Here is a 20,392-nt window from a genome sequence, read left to right as displayed (position 1 = left end):
GTTGTGATGGGGAAGGGCAAGGAGATTGTATTCCCTTTGGACTCCTGCAGGAGAGAAAGGGGGGGATATAAATCCAAACTCTTCCTCTTCTTCTTGCACCAGCCCTGTGAGGGAGGCTGGTGCATCTAGCCTGCTTCCATGGCAAGGTAGGGTTTTGAACCGGGGTCTTGTGCCAACAATTGTACCCCCCTGGCATTAAGCCTGACTTTCCCTTGCAGAACACAAGCAATCGAGTTCATAGGTCCCATGTAGGAGCGTTGAGAGGTTGCTATAAATATCTTGCTGGCTGGTCAGGCAGCTAAGGACGCAGGGTGAAAACCAACACAAGGAGCCGTCCGCTACAGGATAAGATGAACCGATGTCGGAGGTTTGCTCTTTCTTCTTTGCAGCAGGCCTAGCGGAGACGGACGATTCTTAATTTGGATTATAAACTGCATTGACCTGTGACGGATTATCTGGTGGCGGTCTGAGAATCCCTTTCTCGCCCGGCTTCTCGTGCCAAGAGATACCGGTGGTTTGGCGGGAACTAGAAAGGACCCAGAGAAAGGGGTGGGGGGGACACCACCGATGGCCAAGTGGCTGAAAGACTACTTGAGTTTTGGGAGCAGGAGGTCTCCCCCGCAGCCCCCCAAGCCGGACTACACGGAAAGCGAGATCTTGAAGGCCTACCGGGCCCAGAAGAGCCTAGACTTTGAGGACCCTACGAAAATGGACAACAGCAAATCGGAACCAGCACCGGCGGGTCCTCTCGGCAAAGGCCGGCAGCTGTCTGGAAGGAAGTATGGCTCTCCCAACACCGCCTATCAAAGTGGACTCCTCCGATCTCAACCGGAGCAAAGCTCTCTTGGCTACTGCCGGGGAGGAATCCGGAGCGCTGCTGGATCAGGTAGGTTGCTGGCAGCTGGCGGAGCACCCCGCAGGGCAGGAGGGTGTGGGAGGCGTGGCTCTTCCTACCTGGATCCCTGCACTTCAGGGTCAGGATTCAAGCCGCTTTGTGGTAATTTCTGTGGGATGGTTAAGGACTTCAGGGTGCTTCTCCTGTTTCCTGCCAGAAGACAGGGTTTTATGGTTGTTCTTTTATTTATTTATTTTTATTTTATTTATGGTTGTTTTTTATTATTGTTTTATGGTCGCTTATTTTCCGCTAAGTTTTGTAGCTCTGATGGTTTCAGGGTGCCTTTAAGTAGAAAGCAGTGGGGAACCAAAGGGTTGGAAGCGAGAATCTTTATTTATTTTATTTTATGTATAATTATTTATATACCGCCTTCCTGGCGTCACGGTGAACAACACCATAAAACAACAATTACATTAACACCCCATTAAACAATGAATTCAACAAAATTACATTGGCGCCCAGCATAAAACTTCATAAACCCAATTCCTGGAAGAAAATAACAAGATAAGAGAGTGGAGGGCCCCATAAGTATTAAGAGATCCAGAGTGTAAAAAAGGGAAGAAAAGGGGAAGGAGCGCCATCGACGGTCGCCCCCCCAAAGGTCTTCGTGGAACAATTCGGGTTCTACAGGTCTCCGCGAACTCTCCAATAGCTGATCAAATCCACCGTATTCTCTTTGCTTGCTTCTGTCCCTATAATTGTCTCAAGGTGGGCGCCCCAACGCTGGAAGGAACCTAGAGGCCATCCAGCCTGACCTCTCCTGGTGAAATTGAACGCTTGACATAATACTCTTGTGCAGGTGGCCGCTTGGCCTCTGCCCAAAGACCCTGGCAAGGGAGACTGCCTAGCTGATTCTATTAGATCCCCTAGGAGATTTCTCCTACCTTCCCACCTTGCTGCAAATTCCAACCCTTTACTAGACCTTAGCTGTGAGAGCACATAAATCTGACTTGTGCAGGCTCAGACGATCAGCCTATCTGGATTCGCCGGTGTATACTGAGGCTATCTGATCCTCTTAGCCAGGGGTCTTCAAACTGTGGCCCTCCAGATGTTCATGGATCATAATTCCATCAGCCCTGCCAGAAGGCCAAGTGGGCAGGCTGGATGGGAATTGTAGTTCATGAACATCTGGGGGGCCATAGTTTGAAGCCCCCTGCTCTTAGCTGTAGATACTGCCAAGGGTTGAATCAGCATGCGAAATGGATGTTCTTCCTCCATTCCTTAAACATCCCTTGATGAACGCATGAACAAATTATGCTTCAGAGCGTTGTGCTGTCTGTGATGCAAAAGGTTAACTGGTGGTTGTGGTGGGGCTTCTTCCCGGCCGCGGGTCGCGGTCTGCGGATCTTGTTCTGACGCTTCGCTTCGCATCTGTATCGGCATCTTCAGAGGTGCATCACAGAGAGACTTCAGGTTACACACTGTGTCCAGCAAAAAAGATGCTGGGTGCGTGTGTGCGTCACACATCCAAACGACCTTTGGGTGCTCCAGCTGGAGCCACATACACACCCACCCAAGAATCCAAACTCGGCCTCAGAGGCAGTCGGTGAAAGATGGGCTATTCAAATCCACGGCGAGGATTGCTTTTGATGCTCTGCTTGCCATGATAGTTAGATGATGGGGGGCGGGGGGGGGGGGCCTTTATGTATGTTCTGGTTCTGGGAAAATCTGGTTGGCTTCTGTCAATGACATGCCGGACTACAGTGACCTTTGGGAATAATTCTGCAGGGGGCTGTTGCTGTCTAAGTATGTTTCTAGTCCTCACTGCAATTGAAGAAGAGTTTGGATTTATATCCCCCCTTTCTCTCCTGCAAGGGGGTGACAATCTCCTTGCCCTCCCTCACACAACAAACACCCCAGGAGGTGGGTGTGGGGCCGAGAGTCTCAAGAGCTGTGACTCAGCCCAAGGTCATTCAGCTGGCGGTGTTGGAGTGCACAGGCTAATCTGAATTCTCTCAGATAAGCCTCCATTGTGCTCAGAGGCGGCAGAGCGGGGAATCAAACCCGGCTCCTCCAGATTAGAATGCACCTGCTCTTAACCACTATGCCGCTGCTGCTGAGACATTTTGAAGCTTCAAAATCCCAAGACATTTTGAAGCTGTGGGGGAGGCACATGTCAAACAACGAAAGTTTAAATTAAGGATTGTCTGGTGCTGAGACCCAGAATCAGACCTGAATTTTATGTTATCCACTAAGGGGGAAGTGGTTGTCCGCTCTCCCAGGCTGAAAGATCACAACGGCACACCAAACGCGACATTTTCAACCGACCTAATCTGGTTTAATTTTGTTTTGAGGGCCAGCTCTCTAGTTTTCCAGTGCCCTGCCCATGTTTGTTAGACAGAGAAAAGCCATCCCATTGAACCCTGCTAAAGGGGCAAACTGTCGTTGGTAGTCAGTATAAGGCGGAGCCTTCACCCAGTGCAGGCTTGTTCTCTCCCTGACTCTGTCCTGGACAGTTGCCCCATTTTGTGAGCCACTGGCTGCCTTTCGTGACTTCCCTAAGGGTGCCATTGTTTTCAAGTGCAGGGGGAGTTCTTTGTCCTCCCACCTATCAGCAGTGGCGAGGGCTAAAGAGAGCAGTGGCAGAGCAGGTGCACTCCTGATCTGAGGAACCGGTTTGATTCCCAGCTCTGTCAGCCTGATGGAGCTGTGGAGGCTTATCTGGGAATTCAGATTAGCCTGTGCACTCCTGGGCACTCCAGCCGGTGACCTTGGGCTAGTCACAGCTTCTCGGAGCTCTCTCAGCCCCACCTACCTCACAGGGTGTTTGTTGTGAGGGGGGAAGGGCAAGGAGATTGTAGGCCCCTTTGAGTCTCCTGCAGGAGAGAAAGGGGGGATATAAATCCAAACTTCTTCTTCATCATCATCATCAAACCAAAGTTGTCATCTTGGCTGGTTTTTGGGACAGAAGTCCCCAGTTCATGTGCTTAGCAGAAGAGTTTCAGCGGATGGATTGTCAGCTCCGGTTTGGGAAATTCCTAGGGAGGGTGGGGTTTGGGGAGGGATCTCCGTGGGGCACAATGTCAGACAGTTGCCACGCTACCGGGGCAGACTTCTTCCCCTTGCAAGCTCTTTTGAACAGAGCTGCTCAAGACGTGGGAGTTAGAGGGGGGACTCTAACCTGGAGAACCAGGTTTGATTCCCCCGCTCCTCCGCTTGAGCGTGGCCCCTTCTCTGATGAACTGGATTTGTTTCCCCCTCTCCTCCACATGAAGCCTGCTGGGTGACCTTGAGCCAGTCACAGTTCTCTCTGAACTCTCTCAGCCCTACCTACCTCACAAGGTGCTTGTGAGGAAGGGAAAGGACGGGGGGCCGCTGGAGATTCCACAGTTGGAGAAAAGCAGGGTATAAATCCAACTCTTTCTTGCTTTTGTGTAAAAATGCACGAAATAGGTTATACCAGAGGTCTGCAACCTATGGCTCTCCAGTTGTTCATGGACTACAATTCCCATCACTCCCTGCCAGCATGGCTAATTGGCTCTCCAGATGTTCATGGACTACACCCCATCACCCCCTGCCAGCATGGCCAATTGGCTCTCCAGATGTTCATGGACTACCATTCCCATCACCCCCCTGCCAGCATGGCCAATTGGTTCTCCAGTTGTTCATGGACTGCAATTCCCATCCCCTGCCAGCATGGTTAATTGTTTCTCCAGGGTGACTACACCCTTATCACCCCCCCTGCCAGCATGCTGGGAATTGTAGTCCATGAACATCTGGAGAGCCTTGTATTGCAGCCCCCGATCCGGAACCAACCCCACTATTAACTCAGAGGGGCATTTCCAAGAGCAAGATGCAATTCCTTTCCATCGTCACAACTTCGAGGCCGGTTCTCAAACATCCCTCGGCAGGAGAGACACTTCTCTTTCTGCCCTTCCTATATCAACTCCTGCGATCACTTCTTGCTCTTCTGCCCGAAGTACGACAGGCCTGACTTCTCTGCCTTAACCGCGGTTGGGTTCTCGGATCTTTCCACCAACGCAAAGATGCTCAACGATTGCTCAACAATCCTGAGGATGAAATAGCTGAGACGGTCGCCAGATTTTTACTGCGTGTTTTGAACTAGATATCCTGGGCTTCTGCTCTCATGACCTTTACTGTTTTTTTACTGGATTTGCTTTCCAATTCTGTCCTTTGTTATGTGATATACCTATCAAAGGTCTCTTGAATTCTGAAGTCTCTGCTTACAAGCACTAGTAGTGTAGTGGCAGTCCTGCAGGTACCAGTATGAGGGACCTACGTGAGGAAGGTCTTTGTACGTGACAGCCAATACCATGAATTGTACCTGGGAACTGATGGACAGCCGGGGGAGTGATTTGAACGGATAGACCTTCACACAACTTAGGGGAGTGAGATGACAGGGGGTCTCTGATCATCAGAAAAAGGGAAATAAGTAATTCTGTGACGCTGTGAAGGCTTCCTAGAGAACACTGGTCTTTATAGAACCAGGGGGCATTCATTGAAAATGCTGGGGGGAAGAATTAGGACTAATAAAAGGAAACACTTCTTCACACAACGTGTGATTGGTGTTTGGAAGATGCTGCCACAGGAGGTGGTGATGGCCACTCACCTGGATAGCTTTAAAAAGGGCTTGGACAGATTTATGAAGTTGATCTATGGCTCCCAATCTTGATCCTCCTTGATCTGAGATTGCAAAGGCCTTAGCAGACCAGGTGCTCCGGAGCAACAGCAGCAGCAGCAGAAGGCCATTGCTTTCACATCCGTAATGCGATTCCCAAAGGCACTCCAGGCCACTGGCGAGGGTAGCAGAGTGCTGGACCAGATGGTCTGATCCCAGCAGGCTTATTCTTTATGTTCTTAGTTGATTGTGGTGGAAGTAGTGGTTCATAGATCCTTTGACGCCAAGCCGCATCCGCATGGGTATCTTCAGAGGTATATCACAGACTTCTCGCTGAAGATGCCAGCCACAAATGCAGGCGAAATGTTAGCAACAAGATCTACCAGACCACGGCCACACAGCCCGGAAAACCCACCGAAATCCGAAGGTTGAATCTTAGCCGAAAGCTCTTCTGACAATACACTAATTGGTCTTTATTGACATGTGTAGTGTTGTGCTTGACACATGTCTGCACGTTGGCACTATGGATATCGAATTCATCGACAGCTACTTTTGAATGGAAGAAATGAGTTATGAAGGGCCAGATCCAGTGTTCCTGTGTTCAACTGCTTCAGTGCCAGAATCAGATCTGTACTCTAGTAGATCAGAGCCCGTCCGTCTCCACGCCAGTTTTTAATCTGTTTTGGCTCCTGTCTCCACCGCCTCTTCTTTAGTATCTCCCACGATTTCATCTCAGAGTTCAAAGGGAAACATCTTGCAGGCATGTGGATCAGGAACAGTGACATGGCTAACCTCGGTCGACCGAGTACCCAAATTGCAACCCAAAACCCTCTCTTATTTATCGCAGTGCCACCACGGCAATTTTAACCTGAATACTGAGGTTGTAGCGTTTGTAGAAAAATGGTTGGTCTCCAAGGCGTGTTACTCAGGAGTAAGCTTGTGGTAGGTCGGTGGTTTTGCTTGAAGCCAAATCCATGCAACTCTTTCCAACAGGTGAATCACTTAATTCTAGAGGGAATTTTACTCAGGAGCAAGCCCCATTGCTAGTTAAACCGAGCTTACTCCCAGGTAAAGGATCACGCTTTAGTTCTTCACATGAAAATCAGTGGGGTATAACAGCACAACAGGGTTACCTACACTGATTCCCCAAAACTAGGTCTAGGTTTAATGCTAATAATCGAGCCCAGCTGTCCAGGCTACAGCCTAGATGTAAGGCACTTCTGGTTTGTGCTGCGTCTACAGAGAGGGCTCTTGAGTGCTGACCTCTGGCACTCCGTGCTATGGGTTCGCCTACCATTGATTGGAGGTTTTTCAAGACATTACGTAGAATAACGTACTTCCAATCCACCTTCCAATGCACTTTTGCAGCTGATTTTACTGTGCGGGAAGAGCAAAAAATCCACTTTTTTGCAAACAATTATGCGAAGCGATTGAAGTAGCGTTATTCTTGCATAAAGGAAATGGCTCTCAGCTACACATCTGGGGACGCAAAATACTTTGAGCTGGGGCCCCCCCCCCCCCCCCACAATCTTCCTAATTCCCTCTTGCAAAAGTCCATAGTCCCTCGGCATTGTGTGTATGAATAGCCGCTATTTTAGAGCAGCCGGATCCATTATGAAATTACATTTTCTCTTCCACCTTCCTTAACTCACGCAAAAAAGGAAATGGCAGTAGATAATGAATGAAAACTGGTCTTTGGAGTTGAATGAGCCAGCTCGGAATTGTCTTCTGTGAGTGGCAGCAGCTGTCTGGGGTCTAAGGAACGGTCTTTGCCAGTTAAAGGAACACACACCGCTACACTTGGGATTGGACATGGGTCTTTCTGAGACAAAGGGCCCAGCTTCCAATTTTGAAGTGTGAAAGGGTGGAGGACTCATTAGTCAGCCCCGCTACTATTAAAATATTATCGATTTTAGCCTGGTTTTAAAATATCAACTCAGAAGGCTCTTTATTATAGTCCGTCTCAACAAAATTGCAACAGAAAACTCTAAATTAAAAGAAAATGCTAAATACTAAGAGATAAAACTACAAAGGGTAGGAGAAATTTAAAACTTATCTTTAAAAGGTGGAGGAGCTCAACGAAGAGCAACCGCTCGGCACCAACTCAGGCACCAACTCATAATTAACCGTCTGCAGCATAGCAGTTTTGTGACGAAACCTTTGCCTCGATATTGTAAGTTTGTTTGTGCTGAAAATATCCTTTTTTAAAAAAAGTATCTCAGACAATCTGTCATGGTTAGCTGAGCCCTGAGATCATGTTTCAGATCCCAATAGTTTGCTCGGGTTGCAATGCATACCCATGTTTCCCCGGACATAAGACCGGGTCTTATATTAATTTTTGCTCCAAAAGATGCATTAGGGCTTATTTTTCAGGGGATGTCTTATTTTTTCCCCATGATTTTGCGGCCCCCACGAGACCAGATCAGCTGCGCCGGGGAATCTGTAACTAGGGCTTATTTTTGGAGTAGGGCTTATATTTTAAGCATCCTCCAAAAATCCAGAAAAAATCACGCTAGGGCTTATTTTCGGGGCTGATCTTATTTTTTGGGGAAACAGGGTAGCCGTAAGTCCTGTAGACATCTGGGGTTACCCACTCTGGTTTGAGGAATTTATGGAGCTTTTCGGGGTGGAACCTGGCAAAAGTGTGGCTTACGGTGGCGTGACCTTAGTGATGCATAATGTCATAAAATCAATCCTGGCTATAACTGATTTTTCAAATACGTATATCTATATACATGAGTTTATATCATTGTTCATATTTTTTATATTTCATTAGTTATAAACATAATCATTTCTTGCCAACAACATCCAACAGGTAAGTTCAACTTATTTTTAACAATTAGAACAGATAGATTCAAGGTCATCCATATTAATTCAGGTAAGTATTTAGTTCATACTCTCCCATCAGTTCAACATCCATAAGGTACCCTGTTTCCCCAAATATAAGACATCCCCGAAAAATAAGACATAGTAGAGGTTTTGCTGAAGTGCGAAATATAAGGCATCCCCCGAAAGTAAGACATAGCAAAGTTTTTGTTTGGAAGAATGCCCGAATTTAACAGAACACAGAAAAATAAGACATCCCCTGAAAAAAATAAGACATAGCATCTTTGGGAGCAAAATTAATATAAGACACTGTCTTTATATTAGAGAGCTCAGTTCATCTTTGACTATCAGTATTTATATAAACTACAATTGTGTAAGTATTCTACTTGAGTGGGGATTTATATAAAATGTTGATGAACCAAGATGGACTGAACACATATATTTATGTATATACGTGCTTTCGCATTACCTTATAGAGTATTAATATGGATGATCCTGAATCTATCTGTTCTAATTGTTAAAAATAAGTTGAACTTACCTGTTGGATGTTGTTGACAAGAAATGATTGTGTTTATAACTAATGAAATATAAAGAATGTGAACAATGATATAAACGCTATTTTACATATAATGTATTTGAAAAATTAGTTATGGCAGCCCCAGAGTGCAACAGTAGCTGTAGTCCTATTATTAATATTTACTGTTGCCCCCCCCCCCCCCTTTCTTATATAAAATCAACCCTCCCAAACAGACATTTTGTCCAGATCTCTTCAGTCTGGAGATCAGTTGGGATTCCAGGAGCGCTGGCAGCCCTCCCCCAGTCCATTGAAGCTTGCTGTCCAGGGACCCACTGAGTGCATTTTCAATAAGGTGATACAAAAGGAAAGGTTTATTCCTACAAGTGATGGATTGCCTGCTGCAGGTATGTGTGAAAGAGAGAAATCACCAGCAAATCCTGCAATATGTTTCCTCTTCTCCCGTCTTCCCCATTTTTGATTTGTTTCTGCTCTTTCCAAACAGGGATGCATAGCAGATTACATTTGCATAATGCTGAATCCTAGCCTTAGGAGAGCCATATCAATAGCTAGCTTCAGTGTTCTGCCCTCAGCGCTGCTACCGGTATATGGTAGATTTTTAAAAATAGAGGGTGCGAAGAGATTCTGCTCCTGTAACTTAATTCATCTGGAAACTTTAGCCCACTCCCTCTTCCGTTGCACTAAACGCAGGAATTAGGGGAAAATAGACAAATGCTCTTTTCCTGAACTGTGAGAGGATATCAGATGCTCAAAAGATCTTATACTTGCTAAATAATTCCGACCCTGTAGTTTGTGAATCGGTGGCCAAGTTTCTACTAGAAATTATATACTCTAAAGGACAGGTGTCAAACTCGCAGCCCTCCAGATGTTATGGACTACAGTTCCCATCATCCCCTGCCAGCATGTTATGGACTACAGTTCCCATCATCCCCTGCCAGCATGTTATGGACTACAGTTCCCATCATCCCCTGCCAGCATGTTATGGACCACAGTTCCCATAATCCCCTGCCAACATGTTATGGATTACAGTTCCCATCATCCTCTGCCAGCATGTTATGGACTACAGTTCCCATCATCCTCCGCCAGCATGTTATGGACTACAGTCCCCATCATCCCCTGCCAGCATGTTATGGACTACAGTTCCCATCATCCCCTGCCAACATGTTATGGATTACAGTTCCCATCATCCTCTGCCAGCATGTTATGGACTATAGTCCCCATCATCCCCTGCCTGCATGTTATGGATTACTGTTCCCATCATCCCCTGCCAACATGTTATGGATTACAATTCCCATCATCCTCCGCCAGCATGTTATGGACTATAGTCCCCATCATCCCCTGCCAGCATGTTATGGACTACAGTCCCCATCATCCCCTGCCAGCATGTTATGAACTACAGTCCCCATCATCCCCTGCCAGCATGTTATGGACTACAGTTCCCATCATCCTCTGTCAACATGTTATGGACTACAGTTCCCATCATCCCCTGCCAGCATGTTATGGACTACAGTTCCCATCATCCCCTGCCAGCATGTTATGTGATCTACAGTTCTTATCATCCTTTCTGTTGGTGATAGTTAGAGGATCATAGTTCCCATCATCGCTGGCATAGGATGATGGGAACTCTGTAATCCATAACATCTTGGAGAGGTCATGAAGCTCTGACACCTGTATGCAAAGCAAGGATAGCTCTGTTCTTTTTAATTTTGTCGTGTCACTCTGTCATTAAGAGATTCTCTGCTATTATTTTATTTGGGGATTGTTTAAAATTTGGTTTTTGCATCCTACCTGTATCGTTCTCTATGCCGATAAAGGCGTGGGGGTGGTTTGTTTCTGCTCCATGTTGCTGCCTCCCCCCCTTCTACGAGTAGCAGTGATCCACGGGGAGGTGTAAATTGCTCCCCCCTTTCCCTGCTTCCTGGGATTTTGCAAACCCCTCTTCTCCCCTTTCCCTTTCCCTGCGTGCCCTCCGTTCAGGCAGAAGTTGCTGTTTGACAAATAATTTTGCACCCTGCTAACAAGATCGCAGCTTGAGTTTTCATACCTTCTGCTTAACACATTTCTGGTGATCCAGCCCTCTCCCCCACGCCCCGCCAAGTTCTAATGAATGCAGCCATAGAACAGTTGATGTGTTAGTGAGGCTCGGGTGGTACAGGTAGGCATGATACACCACCCTCGACGCTTCAAAGCATTTGCTTGCTGAAAACTGAACGCGGTAATGCGACTCAAGTTGCTACCAGTGGGTTCTACCAGACTAGGGGTCTGCAACTCAAGGGTTCGACAAGCATGCGGCTCTTCGGCCTTATACTGCAGCTCCACGTGGCTGGGAGGCCGGAGGGTAGCGTGGGCGTGTCCCTCCAGCCCTCCAGAGCAGTGCTGGAAGGAAAGGTGAGTGGAGGCGCCGAACCGCTTGAGCGGGTGGGGAGGCTGGGGAATTCAGATTAATAATCTGGGGAATTCAGGTTAGCCTGGGCACTCCCACACACGCCAGCCGGGGGACCTTGGGCTAGTCACAGTTCTTCAGAGCGCTCTCAGCCCCACCCACCTCACAAGGGGTTTGTTGTGAGGGGGGAAGGGAAAGGAGTTTGTAAGCCCCTTTGAGTCTCCTTACAGGAGAGAAAGGGGGGATATAAATCCAAACTCTTCTTCCCGTTGGATCCTCTCTCACATGCCTGATTCCACCCACCACAGCCTGCCTTTCCCCCAGAGTCAGAACTAATGGGACCAGTTCTGCCCATTACCAGAGACAGGCCTAACCATCGAGCCCTCTCTTCTCCAGTGGATGCTCCTGCTCTAGGGACAAGGTACCTCTATAACTCCCCGGATGCCCCCCCCATTTGGTCACGCAATGCCAACATTTCAGGGTCCTTTGTGTGTTTTAAAAATTTTAAAGTGTTTTTTCACGTTCCGGCCTGCAGGGGGCGCATTTTTAAGGCTAGCGGCACCAAAATTTCAGGGTACCATCCAGAGAGTGGGAGGTGTTTTGTGAGCTGGTACAAAAAAATCATTGTTTGGTCATGGTGAGGATGGGTGGCCGCCCATACGCTGGGCCGGGGCGGGGGGGGGGGGGCGCCAAAGGATTTGTCCCCGGGCCCTAGTTTGCCTGGGTACGCCCCTGCTCTTCTCCCCCAGAGATGGAGCTCAGCTACTGTGCCCTTCTACCCGGCAGAACGGCCCTTCCCTCTGGCTGATTCCCCACGTCAAAAGTGAAAGTAGAGGCAAACCGGTCTCTTAAGAATTGGGTGCTTGTGAGCGCGCCTTCATCCTCCCCAATGCGGCTTGTCTGTTGGTTTGCAAAAAGGTGCACTTCCGACCGGGACCCTAAATGATGTGTGCTGAGGGGTGGGAGGAGCGGCAGAATCGGGGTGACTGCGCTGTCGCTGCTGGTGCAGAGGGGAGTTCTGCAGGACCCCGGGATATTTGTCGTGAGGAGCACGCATCAAATTGTGAGTGGGGAATCGACCTCTGTCTAGTCCTGAGCTATTGCTGCTGTCTCTTCCTGAGGCAGACCTGAACTCGGCTCTCTCTCCTCCTGTGTTCCCTCCAACATTTCATCCCCATTCTCAAAGGTAATAGGATACGGACAGTGGTGGGATCCAAACATTTTAGTAACAGGTTCTCATGGTGGTGGGATTCAAACAGTGGCGTAGCACCAATGGGGCTGGGCGGGGCACGACGGGGGCGTGGCCGGGCATTCCGGGGGCGGGGCATTAATAATTTCTCTGTTACTGTAAAAAAAAAGGTTCCTAATTTCCAGCTGGTATCTTTCTGTCCATAATTTAAACTCATTATAGCAAGTCCTATCGTCTGCTGCCAACAGAAACAACTACTTCTCTAATTGACTGCCTGTCAAATACTTCATACTTTCAAATACTTAATGTTGTTTCTAGAAATCAAAAGAAGGAGACTTTCCTTAAAGAAGGAACTTTACCATATTACTAAAACGTATTTTTAAAACAGCCCAACAGGGAGAATGATCCCGTTTTCTCCCTTCGCTAACCAGCCACATAGGAAACAACAGGACTGTATGATTTTTGGACCTAACGGAATTTCTAACGGAAAAGCGGACCCAATTAGTAACCCCCTCTCGGCACACACAAATAATTAGTAACCCACTCTCGGGAACTGGTGAGAACCTGCTGGATCCCACCTCTGGATACGGGAGCTTCACTCTTGTGATCTCAGCTCTATGGCTGATTTCCCCTACGAAACAGTACTATAGAAATAAACACTGCGTCATTGATATTTATTTATTCAGTCTTACCGTTAGTTGTTTGCCTGTCTCTTGTCAGATCAGCTGTCGTGGCCGCTGATCTGTCTGGATCGACGGCAGTTTGCACGGGCGCCTTTTTGCACAGCTTCCAGGGAGTTCTGGAGAACCACCCCAGGTTGCACAACAATCAGTCTCAAGAAATGTCTACGGGGGCATTATCACCACTCTGATTTTCACGTTCAGAAACGGTTCCTTTGAACAGATTGGAACTGTGAGGAGTAAGCCTGGGCCAACATTCCCTGTAAGCCGCAGTGCATCGCCACGCAATGCGGCCACCATGTTACTGCCATGTCAAAAGGGCACCTGAGAGAGCCTCCAGTCGGCCTAGGGAAGAATCAGAATTTTTTTGATTTGGAGTAGCTTGGACTTTAAAAATCCCCCCCCCCCCACAAAAAAATATGAAATGCTGGGTTTCAAACATTTCCCAACCTCTAGCTCAGTGGTGGCGAACCTATGGCACGGGTGCCAGAGGTGGCACTCAGAGCCCTCTCTGTGGGCACGCGCAGAGTCCCCCCCCGTCCCACATATCTAGGCTGGCCTGGGCCACTGGGCTCAATTATTAGCATTAAACCTAACACCTAGTTTTGGGGAGGCAGTGTAGGTAACCCTGTTAAGCGCTGTTAAACCCCACTGATTTTCATGCGAAGAACTAAAGCGCAGTCCTTTACCTGGGAGTAAGCTCAAGCTGTTAATGGCTATGGGGCTTGCTTTCTGGAGTAAACCTCCCAGGGTCGCGGATTCGTCAGAGTTGCACGGGGCTTCGGGGCTTCAAAGCCACGTACGATCACCAAGCTATATTCCCCGAAATAACGCGATCGCTCAGAGCCAACCGTTTTTTCTAAACTAAAACCTCAGTATTCAGGTTGAATTGCCGTCGCGGTCGGCACTTGCTACGACAAATAAGTAAGGTGGGTTGCAATTTGGGCACTCGGTCTCGTAAAAAAGGTTCGCCATCCCTGCTCTAGCTTTTGTATTAAGAATCCCACGCCACCTTCGATTTCAAGGCGGTCACGCCTTCAAAAGTATGGTGTTGCATTTTTTAGGAGAAATATTCCTCTTCTGGATTTCAACAGTCTGCATTTTTAAAAAAGTGTATTTAAATTTTAAACATTTTGGTTGTGGTTTCTGCTCATTTTTTTTAAAAAAAACACACCCTGCTCATTTCCTGCAAAAAAATTTCAATCTTGCATCTATTATTTATTTATTGCTGGTAAAAGGGAAGCCGTTAACTGTGAAGTACGCCAGGTGGAAAGACAGTTGGTGGTTGTGGTGTCAGCGCACAAAGGCTCCCTGGCAAACAAATTGTGTTCCCTAAACGCGCATACCGCATTTGTACTGTGTGGGAGCATGTTGCAAAACTGTGTGTCTCCTCTGTATCACCGCCTCTCTGTTTTAATTAAAATACCGGGCGGAGGATTCGTAGCCCCTGCGTTTCTGGACATACAGTGAATTCATAGGTGATAATAGATCAGCAACAGCTAATATAAATTGTGATGAATGCCGCCTCTCGGGTGGGTAGAGCAAGCAAGCGCGGTCCGTGAGCTGCAGAGCCGGGAGACGGGTTATTCCGCTATTGGCAGGCAGGAAACAAACAGGGAAAAGCCGTGGAAGGTTACGGGCGGCTGTGGAAGATCTTTCTATTCAAGCACGCAAGGATCTGGACTTGGATAAATACCTTTTCTATGGTTTCCAGCCTCCGGTAGTGGCTTGGAGATCTTTTCGTAGATCTATGCCTATTAAAGGTTATTAATAAAGATAAAGAAAAGATCTTTCAGAATCACAATAGATCTCCAGGACTTTATTTTCCCCTGCAGAAAACGGCTGCCTGGGAGGGTGGATTCGATGGCACTATATACCCCCTTCCCTCGGATCCATCCTAATTTTTTAGGGATTTTCTAACCTGGAGAGAAGAAGAGCTTCTGATTTCCTACCTCACCTTTCTCTCCTGTAAGGAGTCTCTTACATGGCCAGTTTAAGCCAACCTCTTTACTCCCCTTCCTCACCCCACCTACAGACACACCTGGAGAGGCAGGTGGGGCTGAGAGAGTCTCTGAGGAGAACTGTGACCGGCCATCCAGTTAAGTGGGCTTCATGTGCAGGAGAGGGGAAACAAATCCAGTTCACCAGGATAAGAGCCCCACCACCTCATGTGGAGCGAAGCATGAGCATTTTTTTTTATTGCCTCATTGTGCACTATCAACTAAATTTTAGGAGTGGGGGGAATCGAACTCCGTTTCTCCAGGATTAGAGTCCACCTGCTCTTAACCACTATACCGCTTTAGTTGCACTCCATTCTGTAAGGAAGGGGAAACTGTGGCAGGTGACAGTTTTATGGAAGAAGAAGAGTTTGATTTATCCCCCCCCTTTCTCTCCCTGTAGGAGACCTCAAGGCGGCTTACAATCTCCTCCTTTGCCCTTCCCCTCACAACAAAACCCCTGTGAGGTAGGTGGGGCTGAGAGCTTCCTCGGTGAAGCTGTGACTAGCTCAAGGTTGTCACTCCAGCTGGACGGTGTGGGAGTGCACAGGCTAATCTGAATTTCCCCAGGTGAAGAAGAGTTTGACTTATATCCCCCCTTTCTCTCCTGCAGGAGACTCCAAGGGGCTGACAAACTCCTTGCCCTCCCCCCTCACAACAAACACCCTGTGAGGTAGGTGGGCTGAGAGAGCTCCAAGAAGCTGTGATTCAGGCCCAAGGTCACCCAGCTGGCATGTGCGTGGGAGCGCACAGGCTAATCTGAATTCCCAGATAAGCCTCCACAGCTCCAGGCGGCAGAGCTGGGAATCCAACCCGGTTCCTCCAGGATTAGGATACACGAAGCTCTTAACCTCCTACTTCACTGTTGGGGACCGTTTCTTCCGGAAGACATCTTGATTTCTTTTATTGCTCGAATGGGTTGGTGTGTGTGGACTTGCTGCAGGAAACCATGAGACTCTCCTAAGCCCACAAAACCTATTTATGCAGAATAAATGTGGTACGATTGGCACTCCAGCAAAAAAAAGAGCTGCCCTCTCTTTTTTTGCTTTTGTTGTCTCGAATGCACGCTAGGCGCAGGCTGCCATGCATGTGCCGGGTGCACCTCCCAAGGCTAGACTGCTTCAAGTTCTGCTGCTTGCTGCTGGAGAGAGGAGGGGCGAATTCAAGGCAAAAAAATCACTGGGCAAAAAATCACCCATTAGTAACCCTCTGCACACACACAAATAATTAGTAACCTACTCTCGGAACCTGTGAGAACCTTGCTTTCGGGATCCCACCTCTGCTCTATTATCTTATAGGGTCATAGTGAGGATAGCATAGGGAAGAGAGAACTGTTTTATTCTAGTAAGGCTTCGGGCCTTGCTACACCTGGGACCTAAATCATTGGGACCGACTTGAGTTGTAAACGTGATGCAAGGGAAGTATCACGATAGGAAAGGGTTCCAGGAGTTATGACCTCCTTGGAGACTAAGGTCAGGACCCATGAATACAAGACCAAGTGAGTTGCAGAGAAAAAATAACAAGAAATGTTTCCTCTTCCTTCATATGTGGACTCTTGAAAAAAACAGACAGGAAACGTGGGAACCAGTGTGGCGTGAGTGGTTAAGAGCAGGTGCACTTCTAATCTGGAGAACTGGGTTTTGATTCTGCCTCAGCCTGCCTTGAGCTGTGGGAGGCTTATCTGGTGAACTAGGTTAGCTTTGGGCACTCCAACACACATGCCAGCTGGGTGACCTTGGGCTAAAGGTCACAGTTCCCTAGAGCAGGGGTGACCAACCTATGGCCTCCAGATATCCATAGACTACAATTCCCATCAGCCCCCTGCCAAAGCATAGCCTAGAGGATGTTGTATCACACTCCCTCCCAAGCTTCAACCCCAAATCTCCAGGAATTTCTCAACCCAGAGTTGGGAAGCCAGGCGGATGAGTACCACTGATGCATGCTACTGTGGAGCACCTTGAAAGAAGAAGAAATTAAAACACACAGTGCCAGATAGATCTTAGAAGAGGAATACCTGACATTGTCATGCCCTTTATATAAAACACGGAAGATGTTACGACCGCACTTGGAGTACTGTGTTAAGTTCTGGTCGCCACATCTCAAAAAAGGATAATGAAGAGATAGAAAAAGTGCAGAGAAGGGCAACGAGGATGATTGAGGGACTGGAGCACCTTCCTTACGAGGAAAGGCTGCAGCGTTTGGGACTCTTTAGTTTGGAGAGGAGACGTCTGAGGGGGGATATGATTGAAGTCTATAAAATTATGCATGGGGTAGAAAATGTTGACAGAGAGACATTTTTCTCTTTTCTTTCACAATACTAGAACCATAGGGGACATACATTGAAAATGCTGGGGAAGAATTAGGACTCATAAAGGAAACACTTCTTCACACAACGTGTGATTGGTGTTTGGAATATACTGCCACAGGAGGGGTGATGGCCACTACCACCTGGCTAGCTTTTAAAAGGGCTTTGGACAGATTTTGTGGAGGGAGAAGCTTCGCATCTATGGCTACCATAGATCTTGATCCTCCTTGATCTGAGATTGCAAATGCCTTAACAGACCAGGTGCTCGGGAGCAACAGCCGCAGAAGGCCATTGCTTTCACCTCCTGCACGTGAGCTCCCAAAGGCACCTTTCCGGTGGGCCATCATGAAAGTAGCAGAGAGCTGGACTAGATGGACTCTGGTCTGATCCAGCTGGCTTGTTCTTATGTTCTTACATCTCTTTTTTTTTTTTAAAGAAGGTTGTCAGGTCATGTCAAGTGTTTCCTATTGGCATAAGAGAAAGAAAAGAAAAAAGGTTACAATACATAAGAAGTCAGGAAATAATGACAAGAAGTTAAAATACAATGTATTAATCAAGGCTTTCAATACCGCCAGATTCAACTGGTTGTGGTGGAGTTTTCTCTCAGTAGTTAGGTATTCAGGATTATTTTTCGCTGAAGACTTTGAACGTATTGGTATCTTTTCAGAGGTGTACCACAGAGGGAAGTCTGTACAAGGTCTGGACACGTGTGTGTAACAGACTTCCCTCTTTGACTACACCTCTTGAAGCATGCCAGCCACGGATGCAGGCTTAAAACGTTAGGAAACAAGATCCACCAGTGACCACTAGCCACACACACAACCGGGTTAAAATACAGTTTGTAACTCTGAGCCGCTTCACTGAGTCTTAAAGAAGTTTGTCTCTTTTCAGATGTTTGGCCAGCGCCATCTGAAAATGGATTGTATACTTTTCAGTGACCTTTAGCCTCTCTTTCTTTATTTTTAGATGGTTTGGGTGAATAGTAAGATAAATCTGATGTAGTAGGTTAATATACCAGAATTTAAAGCTAAATAACGCTTTTAATAATTGTGGGACTTTTGAAATGTTTGTTTTCTTGGATCTGGCCTTAACTATATTGTAATGAGATAAGATTCAGTGTGTATATGTATGTATACATATACATATATATACATACATATACACACACACATATATATACATATTTAAAGCAACATATATATATTTAAAGCAAATAACGTTTAATAATTGTGGGACTTTGAAATGTTTGTTTTCTGATCTGCTTAACTATATTGTAAATGAGATAAGTATTCAGTGTGTGTATATGTATATGTGTGTGTATATATATGGGGAGCAGTATATGAGCATATGCGTGCAGGTATGTAAGTGTGTGTGTGTATGTATATATATACACACACACACACATATACATACATACATACATATACATACACATATATACATATACATACATACACACACACACATACACATATATACACATATACATACACATATACATACACATATACATATACATATATATATAGTTGTATATTCATTTATACTTATCTAATTTTAAAAATGAAAACAGAGGGGGCTTTTTGCTTCTGAGCAAGACTGGATTAGTTTCACATTTGCCCTCTTACCCGACTCGGATTTCTTTGGCTTCATTCCAGGGCCTTCCATATCTTTTACGCCTGTTGGGGAAGATGGGGCACAAGCATCTTCGTGGTTTTGTGGGGCAATCGGCCGGCATGCCTTTGTCATCGGGTGGGTATCGGTTCAGCGGGCGAAGTTGGGGCGGGGAAGGGGAGATGAATTCTTGCAGAACAATCGCCTTTGTCATTTTGCAGTCAAAACATTGCACATCAGGCATCGGAGAAAGCGTGATAGAAATCGACGCTGCCCCCCCCCCCCCACACACACACAATAATATCAATCGAATCACCTTTTTTCTCCCCCAAGCACCTCAATGGGCACTTAATCTCAAAGGCTAGGAGCAGGGTAATTGCTTTGAGGAGAGGCTGATAGCTTATTTCCATACGCCTGTCTCATTTGCTTTCCCGCAGCTTCTCAAAACATTTCCTCTGTGCTGTTTGAGCGCATCTAATGCGCTGGCTTAGCAAGTGGGGAACAACGGCAATTAGGAGGAAATGGGGGAAGCGGCGGGGGGGGGGGCTTCAGGAAAGCACAGCAAATGGAGGGGGAGCGGGAAACCCACTCAACCTTGTGGGTGTCCTCTCCTTGCCAGCCCAAGGCACGTAATGAGAGGGGGGGAATGTGCAATGGCTGGACGGTTGCGTGCGAGGACAAACCATTAGAGAGTGGAGCAGACTGGGAAATGGCCCTCGCCTCTGGAAATCCACCTGCAACCGGGGCCTCTCCTGCTGGGATCTCATCCTGTCTTGTCAGTTAAGCAGAGGAGGTTTGGGTTTAATGCCCGAGTGGGCAGTCCCCTTCCCCTGGCTTGACCCTGCAGCCGTGCATGCTGTGGCACTTCAATCCCAGCAGGGATTTCAGAGCTTTCGGCCACCCCGTTTCCCGCATCTGAAGCTCAGAATGTATATATACCGTATATACTCATGTATAAGTCGAATTTTTCAGCACATTTTTAATGCTGAAAAAGCTCCCCTCGACTTACATGCGGGTCATTAAATTTTTTTTTGTGTTTTTACTTTGCCGGCCAGCAGGGGGCACAGTTTTAATGCTAGCGACACCAAAATTTCAGGGTACCCTCAGAAGACACTCCTGATGGTACCAGCCACGTCTGGTAAAGTTTGGTTCAGGGGGTCCAAAGTTATGGACCCCCAAAGGAGGGTAGGCCCCCCATTCCCCATTGTTTTCAATGGGAGTTATTAGTAGATGAGGCTACCATCTTTTGAGGAGTTCATAACTTTGGGACCCTTTCTGAATTAGTCTTCATCAAACCTGGCTGGTATCATCAGAAGAGTCTCTTTATGATACCAGCCAGGTTTGGTGAAGTTTGGGTCAGGGGATCCAAAGTTATTGATCCCCAAAAGG

The 20,392-nt window shown here is 47.2% G+C and overlaps 1 protein-coding gene across 1 annotated transcript in view; it reads left to right on the top strand.

The window, feature by feature from the left end:
- The first annotated feature begins 781 nt into the window (after positions 1-781).
- LOC125432325 (SH2 domain-containing adapter protein F-like) overlaps positions 782-20,392 on the top strand; it is a 62,246-nt gene continuing 42,635 nt past the window's right edge. Inside the window, exon 1 of the mRNA XM_048495761.1 lies at positions 782-886. Within this exon, the coding sequence (XP_048351718.1) occupies positions 782-886 (105 nt within the window). The remainder of the gene's footprint in view (positions 887-20,392) is intronic.

This window comes from Sphaerodactylus townsendi, linkage group LG05 (genome assembly GCF_021028975.2).
Source record: "Sphaerodactylus townsendi isolate TG3544 linkage group LG05, MPM_Stown_v2.3, whole genome shotgun sequence".
NCBI classification, from domain to species: domain Eukaryota; kingdom Metazoa; phylum Chordata; class Lepidosauria; order Squamata; family Sphaerodactylidae; genus Sphaerodactylus; species Sphaerodactylus townsendi.
This window is presented reverse-complemented; position numbering and strand designations above follow the sequence as displayed.